Raw genomic sequence first — 18990 nt, forward strand, 5'->3', positions numbered from 1 at the left:
TTTTGGTGTTCAGCAGCCTACAGCGCCTGTATATTCAACAGTCCAGTTCCCATGGCGGTCCTATTGGCCCCTTTCCACCACCCTGGTCCTGGTCTGCCATGCCATGACTGATCCAGGATGCTCCGAATGGGTGGTAGAGATGCAGATGCACAGCAAGAAAGTCTCTTACAGCCTTTTCGTTCTCCAGTCTGGCAGGGATGGTGAAAAGCAGCAGACCCTGTTACCTCCACCCTCGCCTCAAGACTTGTTCTCGATTCCCCATTGCCAGTGCTTTTGAGGTCGGTAGTGGTTGTGGCCAAATATACTTGCATACAGATCTCCCTCTCCTTCTTTAACTTATATGACCCGTGTGCCCTTCCTCCTCACGCGAGCGACTCCGTCTTCGCTGGTCGTCCCATGAGTTTATGTGCCAATCGCACTGTTGGTGTTGCTATGCCAGCTGTCTAACAACTCTCGTGTAATTCTTCTCCCCATCCTATTGTATCATTCCTTTCTGTGCTACATTCTGTTTCCCGCACGCAATATCAGTGCGTCCCCATCGAGACCATCTCGGTGCTGCCATCCGGTCATACAACTTCGAAGCATTAGCGAAACGTTTGCTATGTTGTAACAACGCTTACTCAGTTCGACCTCGACCTCACTCTCCTTGGAACTAAACGGAAAAGGGCGACATTGGACAGTCTCTAGTCCACTGTTCTTGATCTTGGAGTATCTATTGACAGCATAATCACGACCTGTGAAGGACTGGCATCGCATAACCATACTCCAAATTGTAACCGCTTCTTTTACTCATTTCAACATGGCCAACAACACATCGGGAGTCAACCTTTGCCCTCCGCCGTTTTGGGATGCGGCGATATTCCCTCCTGAGGGTGGATGTAAGCGAGCTGGGAATTGGAAACCTTTATTGATCCCTCTGACAGACGTCTAGTTATCGATGGGCGCCTCTGCCAAACAGTAGCAACTATCCAGTGTTGTCTGCCTTGTCCAATGACGGATTGGGTCTATCCTGATCGCTTCGACACCTTGACGGCGATTGCGAACTGGGTTTCGCTCTTCAGCCAGATTTGTTGCATCTTCTTACTTTTGTCATGGGCTTTCTTGCCGGTAGAAAAGACCAACCGCCATTACCTGAGCATCTGTCTTACAGTCGCCATTCTGCTTATGAATGTAGGTGACAGCACAACGACTTCTCATATCTAGCCTGTCTTGAAGTCGCTGACATTTTTGGATTGTAGATGGGTTTCGTGATTCCTCTTGCAGCCCAACCAGAGCAATGCTATAACACGATCACTCCGCATAGCATGCAGACTAGCAAGGTCTGTGGTGCCTCTGGTACCTTTCTCCTTCTTGGTGGTTGGGCAGGTATCATGTGGGTATTTCTCAGGTCTGTATCGCTTCACCTTCAGATTTGCTGGCAAGTACTCGTTGGCAAGAACTTCATGATCTTTGCCCAGGCAGCTGGATGGGGCGTTCCTATCCTGGGTATCATCCTGGCTCTCGTCTTTAGCGGTGTCTCGTTCCGCTTTGGTGCTACATGCCATATCAATCATGAGAACAGTCTGGCCGACTTTTGGATCCCGCTTCTCCTCTTCGCTGGACTGACCGTTATTATCACTTTTGCTACCTTTGGTTACTGTATCAAGGTCTACCTGGCATCATTGTCTGACAACGGCGCATCCTCCGAGGGCTCTAGCTTGCCCACTTATACACAAAGCATCAAGACCATGAACCCAAGACAGGTCTACCGCCGAGTTCGTCGAGTGATCGCACTTCAATGGCGTGGTATTGCCATCGTTCTCATCATCATTGCTGATGTCATCTTTTTCTCTGTCGTTTTCGTCTTTCAAGACAATGTGGTTCAATCTGTGGCCGACGATCCCACCAAGGCAGGTGCTTTCGTCGAATGTCTCTTCAGAGAAAAGGGTAAAAAGGAACATTGTCTGGACGAGGCATCCTCTCTGGTCATCAACGAAGCGACTGTCACGGCTGTGCTCCTTCTCTTGGCGGTAAGTGTCTTGTATCAGTATCACGATATTGAAATATTTGCTGACAACCACAGCTGAACGGTCTCTGGCTGATCCTCTTCCTCGGAAGATGGTCCATGGTTCAAGGCTGGATTGACTTGATCAAGATGCCATTCACTCGGAACAAGAAGGAATTTGTGTCGGTCGACGCACGTGTCGACGTAAAGAACCATCCACGTTCGTACGAGATGCTCTCAAGAGATTCGAGCGCGGCAGTAACACCCATTACTCCAGTGAAGTCCCCAGAGAGTGGACGACGAACTCCTGATTACTTCGGTTCGACTGCACGCTACCATGCGCCAGCGCGTTCGTTTTCGAGCCCCAGGCCTCCACCTACTGGGCGGGAGACGGGAGATTCATATCCGATTCCGACTTATAGCAAAGAGATGAACCCCCTCGCCATGAACCGAACATGATGAGGGCTGGCCGCACATACGAAAGAGTCCAGAAGAGACTACTAATGCATGAACGTACTCACATATAATCTATATATACCCCCGGAAACGGCAAATCGTACGCCGGCTCGGATGATACCCAACATTACGGACGGCTGCAGAGCGATGAAGACCGTCCGCCGCAATTCCTATCCACATCAAGTTTAGGAGATTGACACCTATACCTGCATTTACTTTGTTAAGCAAACTTCAAATGGGAATACCCATCAATACGACAGCGAGGCGTTTGCGCTAATGCAATTTGACACGGAAAAACAAAAGGAAGAACAGCAATTGAAGAAAAGTCGATGTAACGAATTAGCCGACCAGATTCATGACCAAAAGAAAAGGAAGAGGGGGAATTGTAATGATGAGTCTGTGACTCCATATATAGATGGCACTGTCTCAGACATTCGTCCTTCGCCGCGGGAATATGCAAGGTCGAGCGGAGATAAGACGACTATGTCGCGTGTCGGCTGGTTCATGATGTCAGTGTTGCAGACCGAGTGCAACCCCAAGTTTCCAACATTGGCTGGGCAAAAGCTGGGAATGGCAAAGACAAAAGCTGATCTGAATCATGAGGACCCAAGCAGGGCAAGTATCGGAAGCTGCGGATTCAGGAACACTGCAATGGAGTTATGCGGGTACCGAGAACGAATCATCGTGTTCGAGTTCGGCGATACGGGAGATGCCAAGGACCGCCCTGCGTCCTATACCTCACTTCTTCCCTGATCTGGGTTGTTGGACACGCTCCTGATCATGGCATTTTCATAGCGGTGATACGGGATACAAGCTGTCAATTACTTAATAATGTCAAGCTATAAAGATGAGAAACCCGCTATATCCGTACGTGAATGAATGATGAAGCGTGCCGATTAGTCAAATAAGTAAGCTTAAGCTCACCAATGACGAAATTGAGGTCTCTGCCCAATGCCGTGTCGCATGGTGTCATGGCCACTCTCCATCAACCACGCTCTATTAGTCACAACGCCCTGCGTACTCTTCCGGATGAGCCGGAAGAGGAGGGCCTGAGTATAACTTGGCGATCGGACTGATATGCAAAAAAAGCGAGCTCCATGGGTACATAAAGGCTCAAGGCATGATAAATAGCTCCGAGACAGCCCTCCCAGTACAGCTTGTTGTCTTTGATCCCCCCTTGTTCGTAAGGCTATACATGATTGATACCCCTCTTAAACAATACCATTGAAGTCTTGTTTTATGCCCATTCATATACAGACATTACCACCATCGGTTATATCAGCCCGTCGAAGACCCTCAAGAAGGCCATTCGACCAGAGATCAAGAGTTTCCTCACTTTATCGAGCTCAACATATCGATATCTCCAGTTGAAGCTTTCAAACCCATAACCGAATACGATAAGGCTCAGAAACGTGACTTCAGCCTCAAAGTGGAAGAATGTGGTCAGGTCTTCGCGTGCCGCATATCCTTGGCGGGACACGGCCCCGCTCTCCGACTCCGGCGGTGGACGACTCTCAACAACGGAGCCACTTACTGGGCGACTGGACGGATATCGAGCAGAACCGTACCATTAAGGAAGGGAATGAGCATCAAGATGAAGATGAAGAATTGGACCAAGACTTGGCACCGATAAAAAAAACCAGACGGCGTGTTCGATTCGTTGACTTCGAGAAACCAACAACGCAAAAGCGATCCAGGACCCGGACACGAACACGGAGATGCAGTTGTCTACGTAGCCCAAGTAGCGCCATTCTCCTCGCTGCCATATTACTATGCCTTGGGGTCGGATACGTATATCGCTGGAAGGTCGAGACCGCATTACATCGGAGCTGGATCCCTGATGCTGCCAGCGAACGATTTAGCCAGCACCCACTGCCCCCGCCTCCAGAGCATCTTCAAATTACCAACTATACACTTCCTCTGCGGACGAGGGGTCGAGATATCGTAGATGTCAACGGCCGTCGTTTCAAGTTGGCCTCGGTGAACTGGTATGGTGCCAGTGATGAGTTTTTTGTCGCCGGAGGCTTGGATATCCAACATCGCGATGATATTGCCAAGACTATCAAGAAGCTCGGGTTCAATAGTGTGAGGCTACCTTATGCTGATGAGTTGGTCATCAAGAATCCAGTCATCGAAGAGAAGCACCTTCGTGCAAACCCCGACTTGGTCGGTTTGAGGGCGTTGGACATCTTACATATTATTGTCCAGACGCTGACCAAAGCGGGCATCGCTGTCATTATGAACAACCACATAACCAGCGCGACCTGGTGTTGCGGCGCGGACCCTTGTGATGCTGGATGGTCGAATGATTACTTGGGCCCCATCTGCCGCGTGCGGCAGACTGAGGACGAATGGATCCAGCACTGGGAGACTATCATGCTACCACACGTCAACAACCCGCTTGTCATTGGTGTTGATCTGAGGAATGAGATCCGCGGCCTTTGGGGAACCATGCCGTGGTCCAAGTGGGCGTCAGCTGCTGAAAGATGCGGCAACCGACTTCTTCAGATGAATAGGGACTGGCTCGTCATAGTCGAGGGCACTGAGTCTTCCAACGATCTGTCCAAAGTGTGCAAACGTCCTATCCTGTTGGATGTTACCCACCGACTAGTATACTCAGCACACGTGTACGCTTGGTCTGGTTGGGGAAGCTGGGAGGGCCGTTTTCTTCAGCGAGACTACGACTCATTCGCGAAGACGATGCACCATAACTGGGGATACATCCTCGACAAGCAGATTGCCCCTGTGTGGGTTGGTGAGATCGGGGCGCCTGTGGAGCCGTCTGTTGGTGACGCCAACTACTGGCAGCACCTGGTTCGCTTCCTCCAAGAGAAGGATTCTGATTTTGGATACTGGGCGCTGAATGCCCGGAAGCCAAAGGGGAATGTAACAGAGAGATATGGACTACTGCAAGATGATTGGAAAACTCCAGTGCTTGATTATCGGATGAAGGATATGCTTGAGCTCATGGCGGCTTGAGCATGATGATATACCTTACGACAATGGGATGAAATGGAATGTACTACTGGTTTGGATTCGAATTTGGATTTGGAGGATATACCTTTTATAGCGAAATGGAATCATGGTATGGCGTTTGTGTGCGTTTTGACAAGTGACAATTGTGACGAAATCAATCTTTTACTGAATTCTTAGCTCTACAGAAACATGTATGCCATATAACCCTTTGCTTCTTCTTCAAAATCGGTAGATAATATAGCATTTTTTCAGGGATTGCTTTCTATCTGAACAGGATGTATTGGCAATCAGTTGTTGGAAATTCACATGGAAGCAAGATATCCTATGCCTAATCAAAAGTAACAAAGTGGCTTTTTGTTTGATGGTCAGGCGCATATTCCAAAGTTCTTTGTGTAGGTATACAAAGAATAACTTTATTTGTTACAGTGGTAATGCCTTATTAGTAAGTCAATTGCTAGACTCAATTACAAAAGGCTGTTCCACTCTGATTTCCAAGTCAATTGACATCATCATCAACAGTAAAAAAACGCCCACTCTTAGCAATTTACATAGTAGGTAGCTCTATACCAACATCATAACAAATTTTAGCATAAACACTGGGCCTAATCTTAAAATTATTAACTAGGTATCTTTCAAATCGGAATACACTCGGAATTATAAGAGCCGGGTTGAACTACTCTCCGCCCCCTTACTGCAAACCGGCATCCACCTTCTAAGCACCTTAAGGTACAGTGGAGGTTTTGTCGGCTGCTTATCGATAACAGGGGACCGACGTGCCGCACCCCGCGACTCTCGATTAGGTCACTTGCATCCTCTTCGAGAAGCAAACCGACGATCTATCTAGGCTCGAGCTGGAAGTGCTGTGTTGTGCTATTTTGTGCATCATCACGCAGCCCCCAGTAACAGCACCGGTATTCAGCCTTCTGCATGAGAACGGTAATCATATCGCATCACATTCCATCCACGAAAATCAAGCGAATCAGTCGCCTTACGCACCCAGGGTATCACCCAATCCCATCCATACATCCGCCACCTGGATGCAATTGCTAAGCTGCAACACCTCGGCAAAGGCCATCTCACATCCCCGCGCATGAGTTGTGTGAGAGCTGATGGAAAGTCAACAACCTTACAAGCGCAACTTCCAGCCAATATCCGTGGGGAAATGCTATGCGCAAACTGCTACTGACCGGGTGAGTATTGCTCGTGTGGGTAGAATGTTCTTTTCGCTGATGCGATCGTTCAGTTTGGCGATGGCGCCAAAGCCGCAGTTCGTGATCGCGAGCGGGTGACTTTGGGCATGCACCCTCAGAGCGCCGAGCTACCCTTTACCTGGCCCGGGAACGACTCAGACGATGAGAGAAACACCGGGCCTTCAATATACCGCTTGATACCATCTATGCAGAAATTTCGGAGCAATCTGACTGCTCTTTCTCAAGTGTACAATGTGTGACCATACCAGTTCCTTTTAATAGTCGCAATGCTGACGACACATTCCAGCTCTACTTCTCTGCTTACCAAGGCCGAATATTCGTCTACAGACCCCGCGCTGCTCCGAGCCAGGCACTTCCGAGCCAGCCTAATCTACAACTGAAGCCTAAAGCAAGTACTGTCGCCCAATTAGTCGGTGGACAACTCGACGAGTCTCGGCCACACACAGTCAACCATATGATCACAGGGTTTCTTGGCGACGAAGAAATAGTCCTCGCGTGCTACGACGACGGAGATGTGGTTGCATATTACACCAAGGAAATTGAGAAACAAGCCATAGAATGCCGTGGCACAACCGACAGGCCACACAAATCTGTTCCGAAACAATTCTTTCATGAAAATGTTGGGATATCAGCTTGGGGCTTAGCTGTCCATCGAAAGTCTCGCTTGATCGCCGTCAGCTCAAACAGGCATGAGGTTGTCGTCTTTGCCCTGGCTCTAACACAAGACCCCCTGAGTCGCAGGGCAAGCTTGTCCCGCACGACACATTTAGAGATTCCAACACGAACCCGGAATTGGCGGATCGTGATACGGATGGCTCCCGGTGCAGACAATATCCCAAATATATGTTTTGTCGACGATTGTCAAGGCCACGCACAGCGGATTTGCGCAATCGACATTAAGGGAACTGCATGGTTGGCAGATATTTGGCAAGGAAACAGAGGTCTGATAGTCGTTCCACCACTATGTTCAAATCTACTGAAAAGTGAGGAGTTCCATCCTGCCCCATCCAGAGGATGGGGGATATTTGCTCTGGATGAAAGGGATTTTCTCAAGGTCAAGACTGCTGAGGAACTATTTGGCGTGCCCACCAATCGACTAGAAGTTATTCCAGCAGGCAGTGGCTGTCAGCAACCATTGGTGAACGTCAGAAGCGCAATAACTAATATTCCTGATAATCCACACAACATGCTGAGGCCACTAAACCAGCCTGGTCCAATGATTCCTCTTGCTTGGGAACCCGATATGCCTCAGCTTGGTTTCATTGTACCGGCAGAAGATCTTCTGGGAAGCGATGTAGGTGAGGAAGAATTCGAGGACACTGAGGATGAAACCGACGAGGAACACGATGAAGAGGGCGACTCGGAAGATGGTTCGGAAGTCGATTCAGAGGAGGATGCTATCGTCGCGGGCACAGATTGGAGCTCCTTTTATTTCCAAGCCCACGAATTAGCGCAAGGCCTGAGCACTTACAAGTCACCTAGTAGTTCTCCTGACAATCTCTACGCCTGGGATGCAACATTCAAGCAACAGGACTCTGAAGTTCAAGGAAAGAACAAGAAGGACGTGGAGCATGCTATGAGCGGGGACGCAACGGCTCCCCATAAACTCGACATGACATATTTTCCTCACAGCAATACGGTCTATCGAACACCCCGAAAAGCAGAAATGATGATGGCTTATTGGAGGAGACCTCCTGAGTACAATCGACATCCTCAGTTGCCAGAGGCATATCTGGCAGATCTCGGGAAAAAGCTGTTTCTGTTGCGAACCTATGAGAAAGATATAGAGTTGCGCTCATTCTCTCCGATCCCGAGCAGGGCGTTGCCGACGGAGTTTGGAGTTATCTGCTCGGACGCACTCAAGTTTGGACGATTTCGCGACCCTGGGCTAAGGCGACATTTCCATGCAACCAGTAGGCTCAACATGATTGCGCTGGCCCCCGAGCTCTCACTTATGGCTATTGGATCACCAACCGGGCGCGTCGTGCTTTTGACATTGACTCGGAAGGCTGTCCCTGCGGAGCGCGATGATGGAACATGGGAGCACGGATTTCGAGTTGAGTGGGTGCTGCCGACAGGATCCGACGAGATGGAACATCGCAAGACGTTGCGACCTATGCACGGAATGGCCATGGGGCCAGTCCAGGTGGGAGACGAGGCCGGAGGCAAGGTCGGAGGTGTAGGGCCAGCGATGCCCCGGCGATATCGGCTGATGTTGCACTATCGAAACCACGACATATTGTCATATGAGCTGACGCGAGAGGATCAATCGGGAAAGCTATGTATTTTCTGATCCAGGGGTGTTTCATTTCCATCTCTGAACTATATCCTGCATACTGTTTCCTCGCTGGGAATCTACTGGCTCATTGATACCCGGTGGACGCTTTCATCATTCATTGCTGGGTTAGGGGTTGTGGAGTTTTGGACCTTAGAGGCGAAGGTAATTTACTCTTTCCATAAGATTGTTTTTTGTGCTATCTCTTGGCGATGACCGCTGGTGCCGATCTTGACGGGGAGCCATTTAATATCAAGTGCGATTTCGATACAGCCTCGTCAATGCTCGAATGTGCCAGGGCATTGGGAACGTTGAATTCAGCATGATGGATTGTTCCTGAATTTGCATTGTGTAGCAAAATGAACTCAGATGAGGTTCGATGCTCGAACAAGTACTATGTATATCACAAATCACAGAGAACCGCCTACTTAGAGATCATCATTCATCGGGAGAAGCAGGTTCGCCGGTCAAGAGTATAAACCGGAACGGAGGCCGGTGGTCAAATCAGCCTAGCTTACCTCGGGAGTGGTGACAATTATGAATTATTTTAACTATGCCTCCGTATCTTGGGGTTCCGGGTCGGCGGGACGAAGCAGAGCCACCCCGCAATACGACCCGGGGAGAAGGGCAATGCCTTCTAGAATAGAAAGAGGAGAGGAGTGAGGATAGTAGAGATAGCGGTAGAGGGGGGTGCACAAACCTTGTTTCTGACGGACATGACCAAGTGTAATTTGTATTGATTTGATGGTAGGGTGAGTCTTGATTGGTGGAGGTAATGCAAGGGCAGATAAGAAAGAGGACAGCATTTCTGATCAGCTTGTGATAGAAGGTGTTTGATTGGATGGGTAAAATCTGGGGATGATGTTATTTTTTGCCTGGAGTTGGAGCTGGAGTTGAATATTCATGGCACGTCATTCAAGTATATACAGGGAACCACGGTCAGTCATCAGGTCAGGTATCTTGCATATCAAGATGAACAAGTATTTTCTTGTGCTTCTTCGAAAGCGAGTAACTTTCAGCGATATCCCTGTTTTCTTGTGCGGTCTCACCGAAATGATCATATGTGTGCTGAGACTTGAGTTCAAGAACTGAAGTGCCGGCACCAAAACTCGGAGCGGACCCAAAATGCCTCCGAAGCAACGGTACGGAAGTGAGCATCCGGCTGCCGTTCTACCGGGATGCCCCGGAATACAGGGCCAAGCCTTTATCCCCGTCAGCTTGAGATGCAGGGCAACCGCCAAGGTTTGTATGTAGCCAAGCGATGGATTTGGGTTGCCATTGGATTTCCGCCAGATCGGATTTCGATGTCCGGAAAATAGAAACAAGAAAACATGGGGAGATTGATAGATTCGCAACCACGAGAGCACTACTGTATATGAATAGCATAAATAAGTAATAAATTGATGAAATGTTTTGACGAGCGCAAACATCGAAAAACCCGAACTGATGAGAATGTCCCCGTGGAATAAAGCGTCAGGCTTGTGATTGGTTGGCGAGTTACTATGTGTCCATGAATTTAGCAATCTACCCCTGTTCTCATTAAACAACTCTTTTACTCACATGAATTGGAAGAGTACCCAAGTACCGATCAAGCCTCCCCCCACAAAAAACCAACGACAACAACCTTCTTTACTTTCTGCGTCTGATAAGAAAAATAGAGCCATGCACAATTGCTCTTTACACGTGAGAGGGCGCCAAATGAGATGCCTCGTTTTTGGACGGCTTCCGATACCTGGGGACCAATCGCAGGCAAAAGATTCTCTTATCTGAGTGACGCCAACGATTCAGCAACGGGATGATGCGTACGATATCTTGGCAGCTTGGTTCACGTGTAAGACGCAGGTAAAAGGGAAGCAAAAGAAGGTTATTTTTCTGAACGAAATCATCCCCAAGTGTGCAGTGACGTTGAAGATGCAGTGATTGCTGGTCTCATCATTTGTATGTATATCTTGCCAAGTCTGTTACTGAAATGATTTCGATATGTTACAGAAATGCATTACAATACTTTGATACCAACCAACATGACAATCTAACTTATCAGATCAGCCAAGACCAAGAAGCTGCTCACTCGATCTTCAATACAATTATCGGGTGACTTCTCAAGAGCCAAGAAGCAAGGGACGAAAAGAGCTGTAGCTGTAGCCGTAGCCGATGCCTCAGCCATACCTCACGTTCCCCAGATATTACCTACGTATTTGACAAGAACTGAGGTTTTGCGGTAGTAATGTAATCAAACAGCTTTACACATCGCTCACCGTAATGGAATAATCCTTTCTGGCCTAGTAAATCGGACCAACCCTCCCTCTTGGTTCCCTCTCCGCATTTACACACGACGATCACCGAGCCAAGCAGTTTCTAGTCTCCGATCAAGATGCCCGTTTTTCGCCCCGATCCACAAGTTGCAAGGCCTCAGTCAAGAATTCATCATCACGGAATGGATAGACATCTGGGATGGCTACGTAGTTTGAACCGACAACGGCGAGGCTTGGCATCGTATCAAGCCTGTATCGACAGTACATACACTTTCCAGCTGAACAGATTAACTTCAGCTTTGCTCAAATTTCGGCTCGATATCTATCTACGGATATCAGCCGAGTCTTGTCATCCATGCCCAGGCAATATTTAAGATTATTTTTCTTTTTGCCAGCTTCCCCCATGATCTTTGATTCTCAAACATGCAGCAATCTGTCAACGAAGGTCTCTGACACAGAAAACCCCACGCTTCGTTCTGAGATATCACACGTCAACGGCGCCCCCCAAACTCCAGACCCCAGGACCCAGGGGATCCCTTGGAGTTGGAGGATTTTCCCGTCTTTTTTTCTGGCTTTCTCCCCAGGTTCTAACGGTCCAATGAGATGGGAGATTTCAGGTTTCGTGCATAGATTTTTTTTGACGGCTGATGCCCAAGACGACAGCCCCCATTTGCAACTGGTGGCACAGTGTCTTGCACACAATTTCTGGATTACACGAGGGATGATTCTTGTATGTATAAATGGGATATGACTTGTATGACACTTTCTTTCTGGCCATGCGTGCCAAACAATGTGAGGCTTTCCACGCACGGTACGCTTCCTTCTTCCTTTTGGGCAGTGCATTGTTAATGCGAAGCCTCTCAGCGCCAAAGCAAGTTCAAGTCAAGATCGGGCTACTCGGAGGGCGTGTTAAAAAGTGATGCGGACTCTGTCCGGGACGAGACGACAAAGACAGGGGTGTTTCTTCGATCTGGAAACCCAGGAACCAGCCGAGAACGGCGCAGAGAGGAGTCGACATAGTAGACGCCTTACCAAAGACGTGTAAGCGCGTCGACGCTAGGGTCGGTACCTGGACAGAGCATGCAGGCGCCGCTATCTTTATCTCTATCAGTTTGGGGGTACGTACCGATAAACATCCATGAGATGGTTAGTGGTTTGTGGTTTTTGTATGTGTCCAACTGGTTACTACGCTGTATCAGATCAATCTATGGCGGTATCACAGCGACTCACGGGTGCTTGTACAGCCCTGTGAAAGGCTGAGCCATGCTGGTACGTACCCTTAGACATGCTATCTCTGCCCTGGGCTCTATCTCTGGGCCCCCCAGCTCAGCTTTGCTGCTATCTCTATCTCTTGTCTCTCATTGTGTGTCGCGCCTCTATCTATGCCCGTACCATACAAGGAGATCTGCAACAAATTGTCCCACGCCGAGGACATCCATGGCGTTTTTGGCTCATGGAGACAGACCCGCGGCCGGCATGGGTATGGATATGGATTTGGCGTTGGGTTGAGTCTTAGATAGGTAGAATAGTACTGGAGAGTGAGGCATGTAGGCATGTCAAACAATTATATTAAAGTCTTGCCCCGTCACTTTCATTTCCTGTTTCTCTTCTCCATATTCCCTTCCGTTTTTATCTCACTAGGTTGTTTCCATAACTTCCTATAACCGGTGGAGCTTTCCTTCCTCTTGCTCTTCCTCTTCAGGACTCACTCCTCACTTACTTGACCTTGCTCGTCATTCAACGTGAGAAGGATCTGCTCAGCTCCATCGAATCTCACCTCTTCCATCTTTTCGACAATTCGAATCCGACGAACATACGAAACGAGATCCCACGATACTTTACACACAATAATCCAACATGTCTTATGTTATCCCTGGACCCCCGACTGCCTTCAATGGCACCAACGAAGAGCTTGGTGGTGATTCCAGTATGTTTTTCATCGTCGACAACGCGAATGCTCATCATCACAATCCAATACTAACACGATTCTTCTCCAGCTACCGAAAACCTCAACCAATGGTACCAATCTGGTGACCAGGCCTTCATCATCCTCTCCGCCTGTCTCGTCCTTCTCATGGTCCCTGGCATCGCCTTCCTGTACTCCGGTCTTGCCCGAAGAAAATCAGCTCTCTCCATGCTCTGGGTCGTCATGATGTCCTTCTCCGTTATTGTCTTCCAGTGGTACTTCTGGGGATTCTCTCTCGCCTTCTCTACAACTGCCAACAACCCCTTCATCGGTGACCTCAAGCATTTCGGTCTTATGAAGGTCTGGGGTGCTCCCTCGGTCGGATCTCCTCTTGTCCCTGCTCTGCTTTACTCTTTCTATCAGATGATGTTCTGTGCCGTCACTGGCGCTCTTACAGTCGGTGCTGTCGCCGAGCGAGGCCGCGTTGTTCCAAGCATGGTCTTTATCTTCTTCTGGGCTACTCTTGTCTACTGCCCTCTCGCATACTGGGTCTGGAACCCTAACGGTTGGGGCTTCGTTAACGGCGTTCTCGACTACGCTGGTGGTGTTCCCGTCGAGATTGGCTCTGGCATGTCCGCGTTCGCCTACTCTTGGGTTCTCGGCCGCCGCAACGAGAAGATGATGATGAACTTCCGTCCTCACAACATCTCTCTCATCACTCTCGGTACCATCTTCCTCTGGTTTGGCTGGCTCGGCTTCAACGGTGGCTCTTCTTTCGGTGCCAACCTCCGTGCTGTTATGGCTTGCTGGAACTCCTGCCTCACTGCCATGTTTGCTGCCATGACTTGGTGCATTCTCGATTTCCGCCTGGCTCGTAAGTGGTCCATGGTCGGCTGGTGCTCTGGCACTATCTCTGGTCTTGTTGCTGCTACTCCTGCTTCCGGTTTCCTCGACCCTTGGGCTAGCATCATTCTTGGTGTAGTTGCTGGTGTCGCTTGTAACTTTGCCACCAAGAGTAAGTTGTTTTATCATTTCTGTTTACACACAATCGCTGACCTCATCTGCAGTCAAGTTCCTTGTTCGAATTGACGACTCTCTCGATGTCTTCGCCGAGCACGGTGTCGGTGGTATCGTTGGTCTCATCTTCAACGCCTTCTTCGCCCGTGGCTCCATCATTGGCCTCGACGGCGTCAACACCGGTGCTACAGGTGGCTTCATGGATGGAAACTACGTCATTATTGGCTGGCAAATCGCTGCCATTGTTGCCGCTTCCGCTTATGCCTTCGTCATGTCTGCCATCATTGCTAAGATCATCGACTTCATTCCTGGATTGAAGCTCCGTGCATCTGAGGAGGCTGAGCTCCTTGGTATGGATGACGATCAGCACGGCGAGTTCTCTTACGACTACGTTGAGGTCCGCCGAGACTTCCTTGCTTGGAGCCCTCACCGTGGTGAGCCCGCTGAGGATGGTGATGTCCTTGAGCCTACCCATGGCATCCAGGAGCATCAGTCTATGATGAACCCAAGCGAATCCGATGACGTCCGCAAGACTCCTTCTCTCAACACACCCGATGTTGTTGCACCCGATGCGGTGATTGCCGAGAAGCATGCTTAAACTTGCTTACGGCAATTTTATCTTTGCGAGTCATATTAGCCTTGTTTGATATAGAGGGTTCATTTTATTGCGAGGATTTCTTTTCATTAACTTATGGGATGCTGGGAGTAGCAGGCAAAGGCGTTACGGATTTACCATCTTTTCGACGTATCTGCCTTGGATTGTTTTAATACCCGCTTGGTAGATGTGGATGGCTTTGGAAAAGCGATGCAGGCCATTGGATACGTATATATAATTGTGTCATGTGGTCTTATAGACAGTTACAAAATCAGATCACTATATATTATATCTTTACATGTCAAAATCTACCAACAGCGAAAGGACTTGAAGTTGCTTTAGTCTTTTCTTCGAATTGTTTGAAACGTGATCCAAATGCCTACCTAGGGCATTTGGATTTATTCAAAAGTGCATGTGGCGCTAATTCTAACTGTTAATAATAAAGTAACTAAACGGCACTGATCGCTTTGCTAGATCTAGGTGGCATCTCATATTTACACATAAATTATATGTTTATATGCCAGGCCACACTTTCTCAAGAAGGGGGCACACCGTCTGTTACCTTACCATATGGTAATGAAGGGTAATCTCCGAAACAAGAGTAGTCGAACTGTGCCTTATCTGCCATCTTATCCTGAACCTCGATGAATGTAGCCAGTTCACACCAGCCGTCCTTGCGGTTGACGTCACATTCCGGAAAACTCCTGCCCAGATGCACAGTCCGTTGGTTGAGTACGAAGTGAATGTACTTCGTCTCTTTGCCATCGAGGTAGCCGTCTCTCTTTGGAGAGACGGGGCTGGGCGCCTTAATGATTTCGATGTCTAAACGCGCACCGAAAGGAGTCAGTTTAGAAACAACGAACTCGTGTTCACCAGGGTATTTGTCAGTGGGAAGCTCCTCAGCAAACTGGCGAAGACCAAAGGCTGTCAGAATAGAGATGATGTTGGTGTCATGAGAAAAGTCAAAGTAAAGACTTTGGTTCAGAGGAAATGTCTCTTTCATGCTATCCAGAGTCGTGTTGATCTGGGAGCCGGAGTAACCGAGTGTGTGATTCTTAAGCCGTGCCATGACCTCTTGCTGGTAGCCAAGGCCAGTAGCTCGCTGTATTTCTCTTTAGCAGGGTTGGGGTTGCCAGAGGAGTCAACTTACGCCTACTGGGCTTTGGAACCCAGCGCCTGAAGAAAAACCGAGATCGATGGAGTAGCCAAAGTGTTCCCATTCCTCGTATGTAAAGAGATCGCAGAATCTGCTGAAGCCATATGCAACAGTTTCATAGGGACACATGTTTTGTGCAGCCCAGACGTCTGCTGATGTCCACGTGAAACCCCGAGTCACATTATTGAATCGGGCAGTTGCTAGGTGACTTTTAGTCGTTGGTCTGCAATATCCAGCGGAGAGACATACCGTCTTTGAGGTACTCCTCATACCATGCGGCTACAGGGGTTACGTAGTCCGCTTTGTCGGAGTTGGGGCAGTTCAGCCCTCCAGCAAGAGAGTTGTTGAAACCAGGGGCCTCAATGATCACTTCGATGGTGGCATTATTGGTCCTACTACTGTCAGAGTAATGCGGCAAATACCTTTCTTGAACCACGCTTACCACTCAAGGCCAAAGAAGCCAGCCATCCAGTTTTCTGCAGATTTGAGCATGCGATCCTGAGTCTACACACTGTCAGTATCTCAAGAGCTAGGTGATATATGAATCAGGTCACATACAGTAGTTCGGACGATGAGTTTGCTTTGAGGGTTGTACAAGCTACCATACATGTAACTATGCAAGACACCTGTACTCATTATCAGTTTTAAGTTTATAGTCCTGAACAGATAACCTCTTACCAGACTCGAAGAGCTCCTGTCGGCCCCTCGGGACTAGGATAGCCTTTCCGAGTTCGTATTTCCAGTCCATAAGAAATTCAAGGGCACCGCTGGTCTTGAGGCTTGTCGAAACATTGGCAAGTCGCTCACCAAGGGTTGCGACGTTCGAGCCTGGGGTTGGATATCGAGCACCGTGGCGAGATAGCATCTGGACCTGAACGATCTCAGCACCTGGAGGGATAGGATACTCGTCCACGCCGAAGCCAGTAGAGGGAGAATAAGGACTCAGGTAACCCATCATCTGGAAGATGCTTCGGTTACCCTCTTTCATGCCCTCGATCGGGATAGATGTCTGCAACGGATCATTAGGTACAAAGGTGGCAGTAGGCTCAAAGACATGAGTTTGTGCCATGAAAGCCGGTTTTCCAGTTTCAGTAATGCCGGGCCATAGTTGCGGCGAGGTCTGGAAATACTGGGGAACTCGGGGTGGGTCACCCGGACATGACCCGGAGCCGGAAAAGGCAAGTGGAAGACTAAGATAGAGGTTTGTGGCCATAAGAATAACGACAAGGCCCGAGAGAAGCATTATGGTGTTCCTGTATGAGCGAATTGGACCACGCGGAATGATTGGTTGAGCGGGAGGCTCCCTGAGGCCATCATCGTGACCATCACCCTCATCTTGATGCACTGGCTGGTAACCCGAAGCACCCGGGACGGCTTTTGGCTTGAGAATTCCTGAGGCTGCAGCCATAGTGATACGAGGCTGGTTCGATGTTGATGAGTAAACTGCAAGTCGATGCGCGATAACTATGCTGTCTCAATGACCACCCTCTATGACCAGCATAAGCGAGGATTGCGTTGTGGGATGTACCCCTTTGGCACGAGGCTGTGCCTAGGAGAAGTAATCTCAACGACAGTGGATAGTCGATGAAACAATCTGTTCAATCTACGCCCTTGGATATCGATGGAGGGAAGAGAGGAGAGGAGAAGCGAGCGGGGGTGTCGCTCTGAGACGACAGGCGCTAGAATTCGATGCTGCTGAGTTCGATTTGCTTAATGATATTGATGTTGATGTTGCTTTTTTGAAGATTGGTTGAGGCGTCGAATTGATTGCCCCTGCACGTTAGGAGTAGCTCGTCTGGTGCAAGGGGAAGGTGGCCAATTGGATCATCAGCCATGCACTGTGCTATCATGGATCCCTTTCAAGCCCTGTTAGACAGGGGGAGGAATCCGATCTTCAGCTGTCCGTAACGCTGAGGGGCTTTTTCTAGCGTCCCTGCAGGGCGAAGACAAATGAATTGATACTGTTACAAGCACTGTACTGATATTGCCGGGTCGTTTAATATCCATAACAGAAACAAGCGCCAGGATCGCCGACCCCGTGACCATGGATCTCATCTCATGGGATCTCACCGTCGTTTCCACCTCATATCAGATCTCGAGTCTAATTTTCTATCTATTTTGAGCACGTAAACCTCGTCGTCGTCGTCGTCGTCGTCGCCTCTTCTCTCAACGCCTCATCCATAACCCTAATGCATATGACTTCTTTTACGTTGCAACCCGTCATTCTAGTCGCATATCGAAGCCCATCCTTTCTTACCAATCTCGCCAAAGTTTAGCGTCATTCGTTGTTGTCTCGAAGACCATCATGATGAGATGCAAGATGCCGATAACTTTGCTGTCGTATACAGACCAGCCATCATTGTTTCCAAGACACAAAGCGCAATATAAACCCGGGGTTCCTCCGTGAGAGACAATTCGTTGATGACTCACGTCTTAAAACAAGCTGCTTGCTACCCTATCATGGTATCAACAGCCATCACACATCAGGAACAGAAGCATATCTGCCCCCGGGTCGTCTGACAGTTAGCGTCTTCCTCCCTTTGATCTGCTCTGAAAGTCAACCACCTCGTCATCGATCCTAGGCATTCTTGACCGCCATTAATCCATGACCGAAGTTTATTTCGAGGACAAGGGAAAAAGCCTCCTCGTGACACAAAATCTAATGCAAGGTGGATCGGTATAGAGACAACGCCGAGACGACGATAGAATACAAAGCAAGTTCACCGGACGTAACCCTTGGTGGCTTCAGCCAAGCAAAAGCAAAAGGCCTATTCAGTTATTTTCGCTCCAACAGAAGCAATCCAGATAAAATCCGAGACCATGAGAGCTACATTCTCGCCTTTCATCCATTACCAAATTTGTCTCTACTGTCTCACTATGCCAACATAACCAATCATCTGAAAATAAGCACATCTTGACCAACTATCGAAAGCAAGTCATTCATGTGTCAGTCATTCCATCTAAATCTGTTCCAAATCTGAGACCACTATCTCATCTTATTTTTGTTTCAGCAGACAACTCTCGTCAAGAAACAGCCACATTACCTTCCTTGGTGTCTTCTCACATTGGACAAGTCCCCCCACCAAGGCGTTCCATCCCTGGTCACCACCATAGTCACAACCCCCATGGCCTTAAGTCTTATGCCGGCTTTCCGCCAGCCTT

At 48.8% G+C, this 18990-nt stretch overlaps 5 protein-coding genes across 5 annotated transcripts; 4 read left to right on the top strand and 1 right to left on the bottom strand.

Moving 5' to 3' along the window:
• Positions 1-799: 799 nt before the first annotated feature.
• BKA55DRAFT_588506 (uncharacterized protein) lies at positions 800-2443 on the top strand (the record flags this gene model as incomplete). Its single annotated transcript, XM_046194805.1, has 4 exons — positions 800-878; positions 932-1170; positions 1239-2009; positions 2063-2443. The coding sequence occupies 4 exons, from the start codon at positions 800-802 to the stop codon at positions 2441-2443; spliced, it is 1470 nt and encodes a 489-aa protein (XP_046056723.1).
• A 1434-nt stretch (positions 2444-3877) lies between these two features.
• Positions 3878-5419, top strand: BKA55DRAFT_683032 (glycoside hydrolase superfamily; the record flags this gene model as incomplete). The annotated part of the gene is made up of 1 exon (XM_046198443.1): positions 3878-5419. The coding sequence occupies one exon, from the start codon at positions 3878-3880 to the stop codon at positions 5417-5419; it is 1542 nt and encodes a 513-aa protein (XP_046056724.1).
• Positions 5420-6232: 813 nt separating this feature from the next.
• Positions 6233-8948, top strand: BKA55DRAFT_700249 (uncharacterized protein; the record flags this gene model as incomplete). The annotated part of the gene is made up of 4 exons (XM_046200580.1): positions 6233-6606; positions 6660-6860; positions 6914-8792; positions 8926-8948. Exons 1-4 carry the CDS (start codon positions 6526-6528, stop codon positions 8946-8948), a joined length of 2184 nt encoding a protein of 727 aa, XP_046056725.1. The 5' UTR covers positions 6233-6525.
• Positions 8949-12837: 3889 nt separating this feature from the next.
• On the top strand, positions 12838-14796 carry BKA55DRAFT_29298 (ammonium transporter AmtB-like domain-containing protein). Its single transcript, XM_046185555.1, has 3 exons — positions 12838-13081; positions 13152-14075; positions 14128-14796. Exons 1-3 carry the CDS (start codon positions 13012-13014, stop codon positions 14673-14675), a joined length of 1542 nt encoding a protein of 513 aa, XP_046056726.1. The 5' UTR covers positions 12838-13011; the 3' UTR covers positions 14676-14796.
• Positions 14797-15207: 411 nt separating this feature from the next.
• BKA55DRAFT_532581 (histidine phosphatase superfamily) lies at positions 15208-17236 on the bottom strand (the record flags this gene model as incomplete). The annotated part of the gene is made up of 6 exons (XM_046189361.1): positions 15208-15774; positions 15823-16028; positions 16078-16220; positions 16271-16332; positions 16387-16454; positions 16507-17236. The coding sequence occupies 6 exons, from the start codon at positions 17234-17236 to the stop codon at positions 15208-15210; spliced, it is 1776 nt and encodes a 591-aa protein (XP_046056727.1).
• Positions 17237-18990: the final 1754 nt, after the last annotated feature.

The sequence above is a fragment of the Fusarium redolens genome (assembly GCF_020744475.1).
Source record: "Fusarium redolens strain MPI-CAGE-AT-0023 chromosome Unknown BKA55scaffold_1, whole genome shotgun sequence".
In the NCBI taxonomy this organism is placed as follows: Eukaryota; Fungi; Ascomycota; class Sordariomycetes; order Hypocreales; family Nectriaceae; genus Fusarium; species Fusarium redolens.

What these genes read in the sequence shown, in the direction of transcription:
- BKA55DRAFT_29298 (XM_046185555.1), top strand. Translation starts at nt 13,012, where the DNA reads ATGTCTTATGTTATCCCTGGACCCCCGACTGCCTTCAATGGCACCAAC. An exon ending in AGAGCTTGGTGGTGATTCCA is followed by an intron (nt 13,082 to 13,151) that starts GTATGTTTTTCA and finishes ATTCTTCTCCAG; the next exon opens with CTACCGAAAACCTCAACCAA. An exon ending in TTGTAACTTTGCCACCAAGA is followed by an intron (nt 14,076 to 14,127) that starts GTAAGTTGTTTT and finishes CCTCATCTGCAG; the next exon opens with TCAAGTTCCTTGTTCGAATT.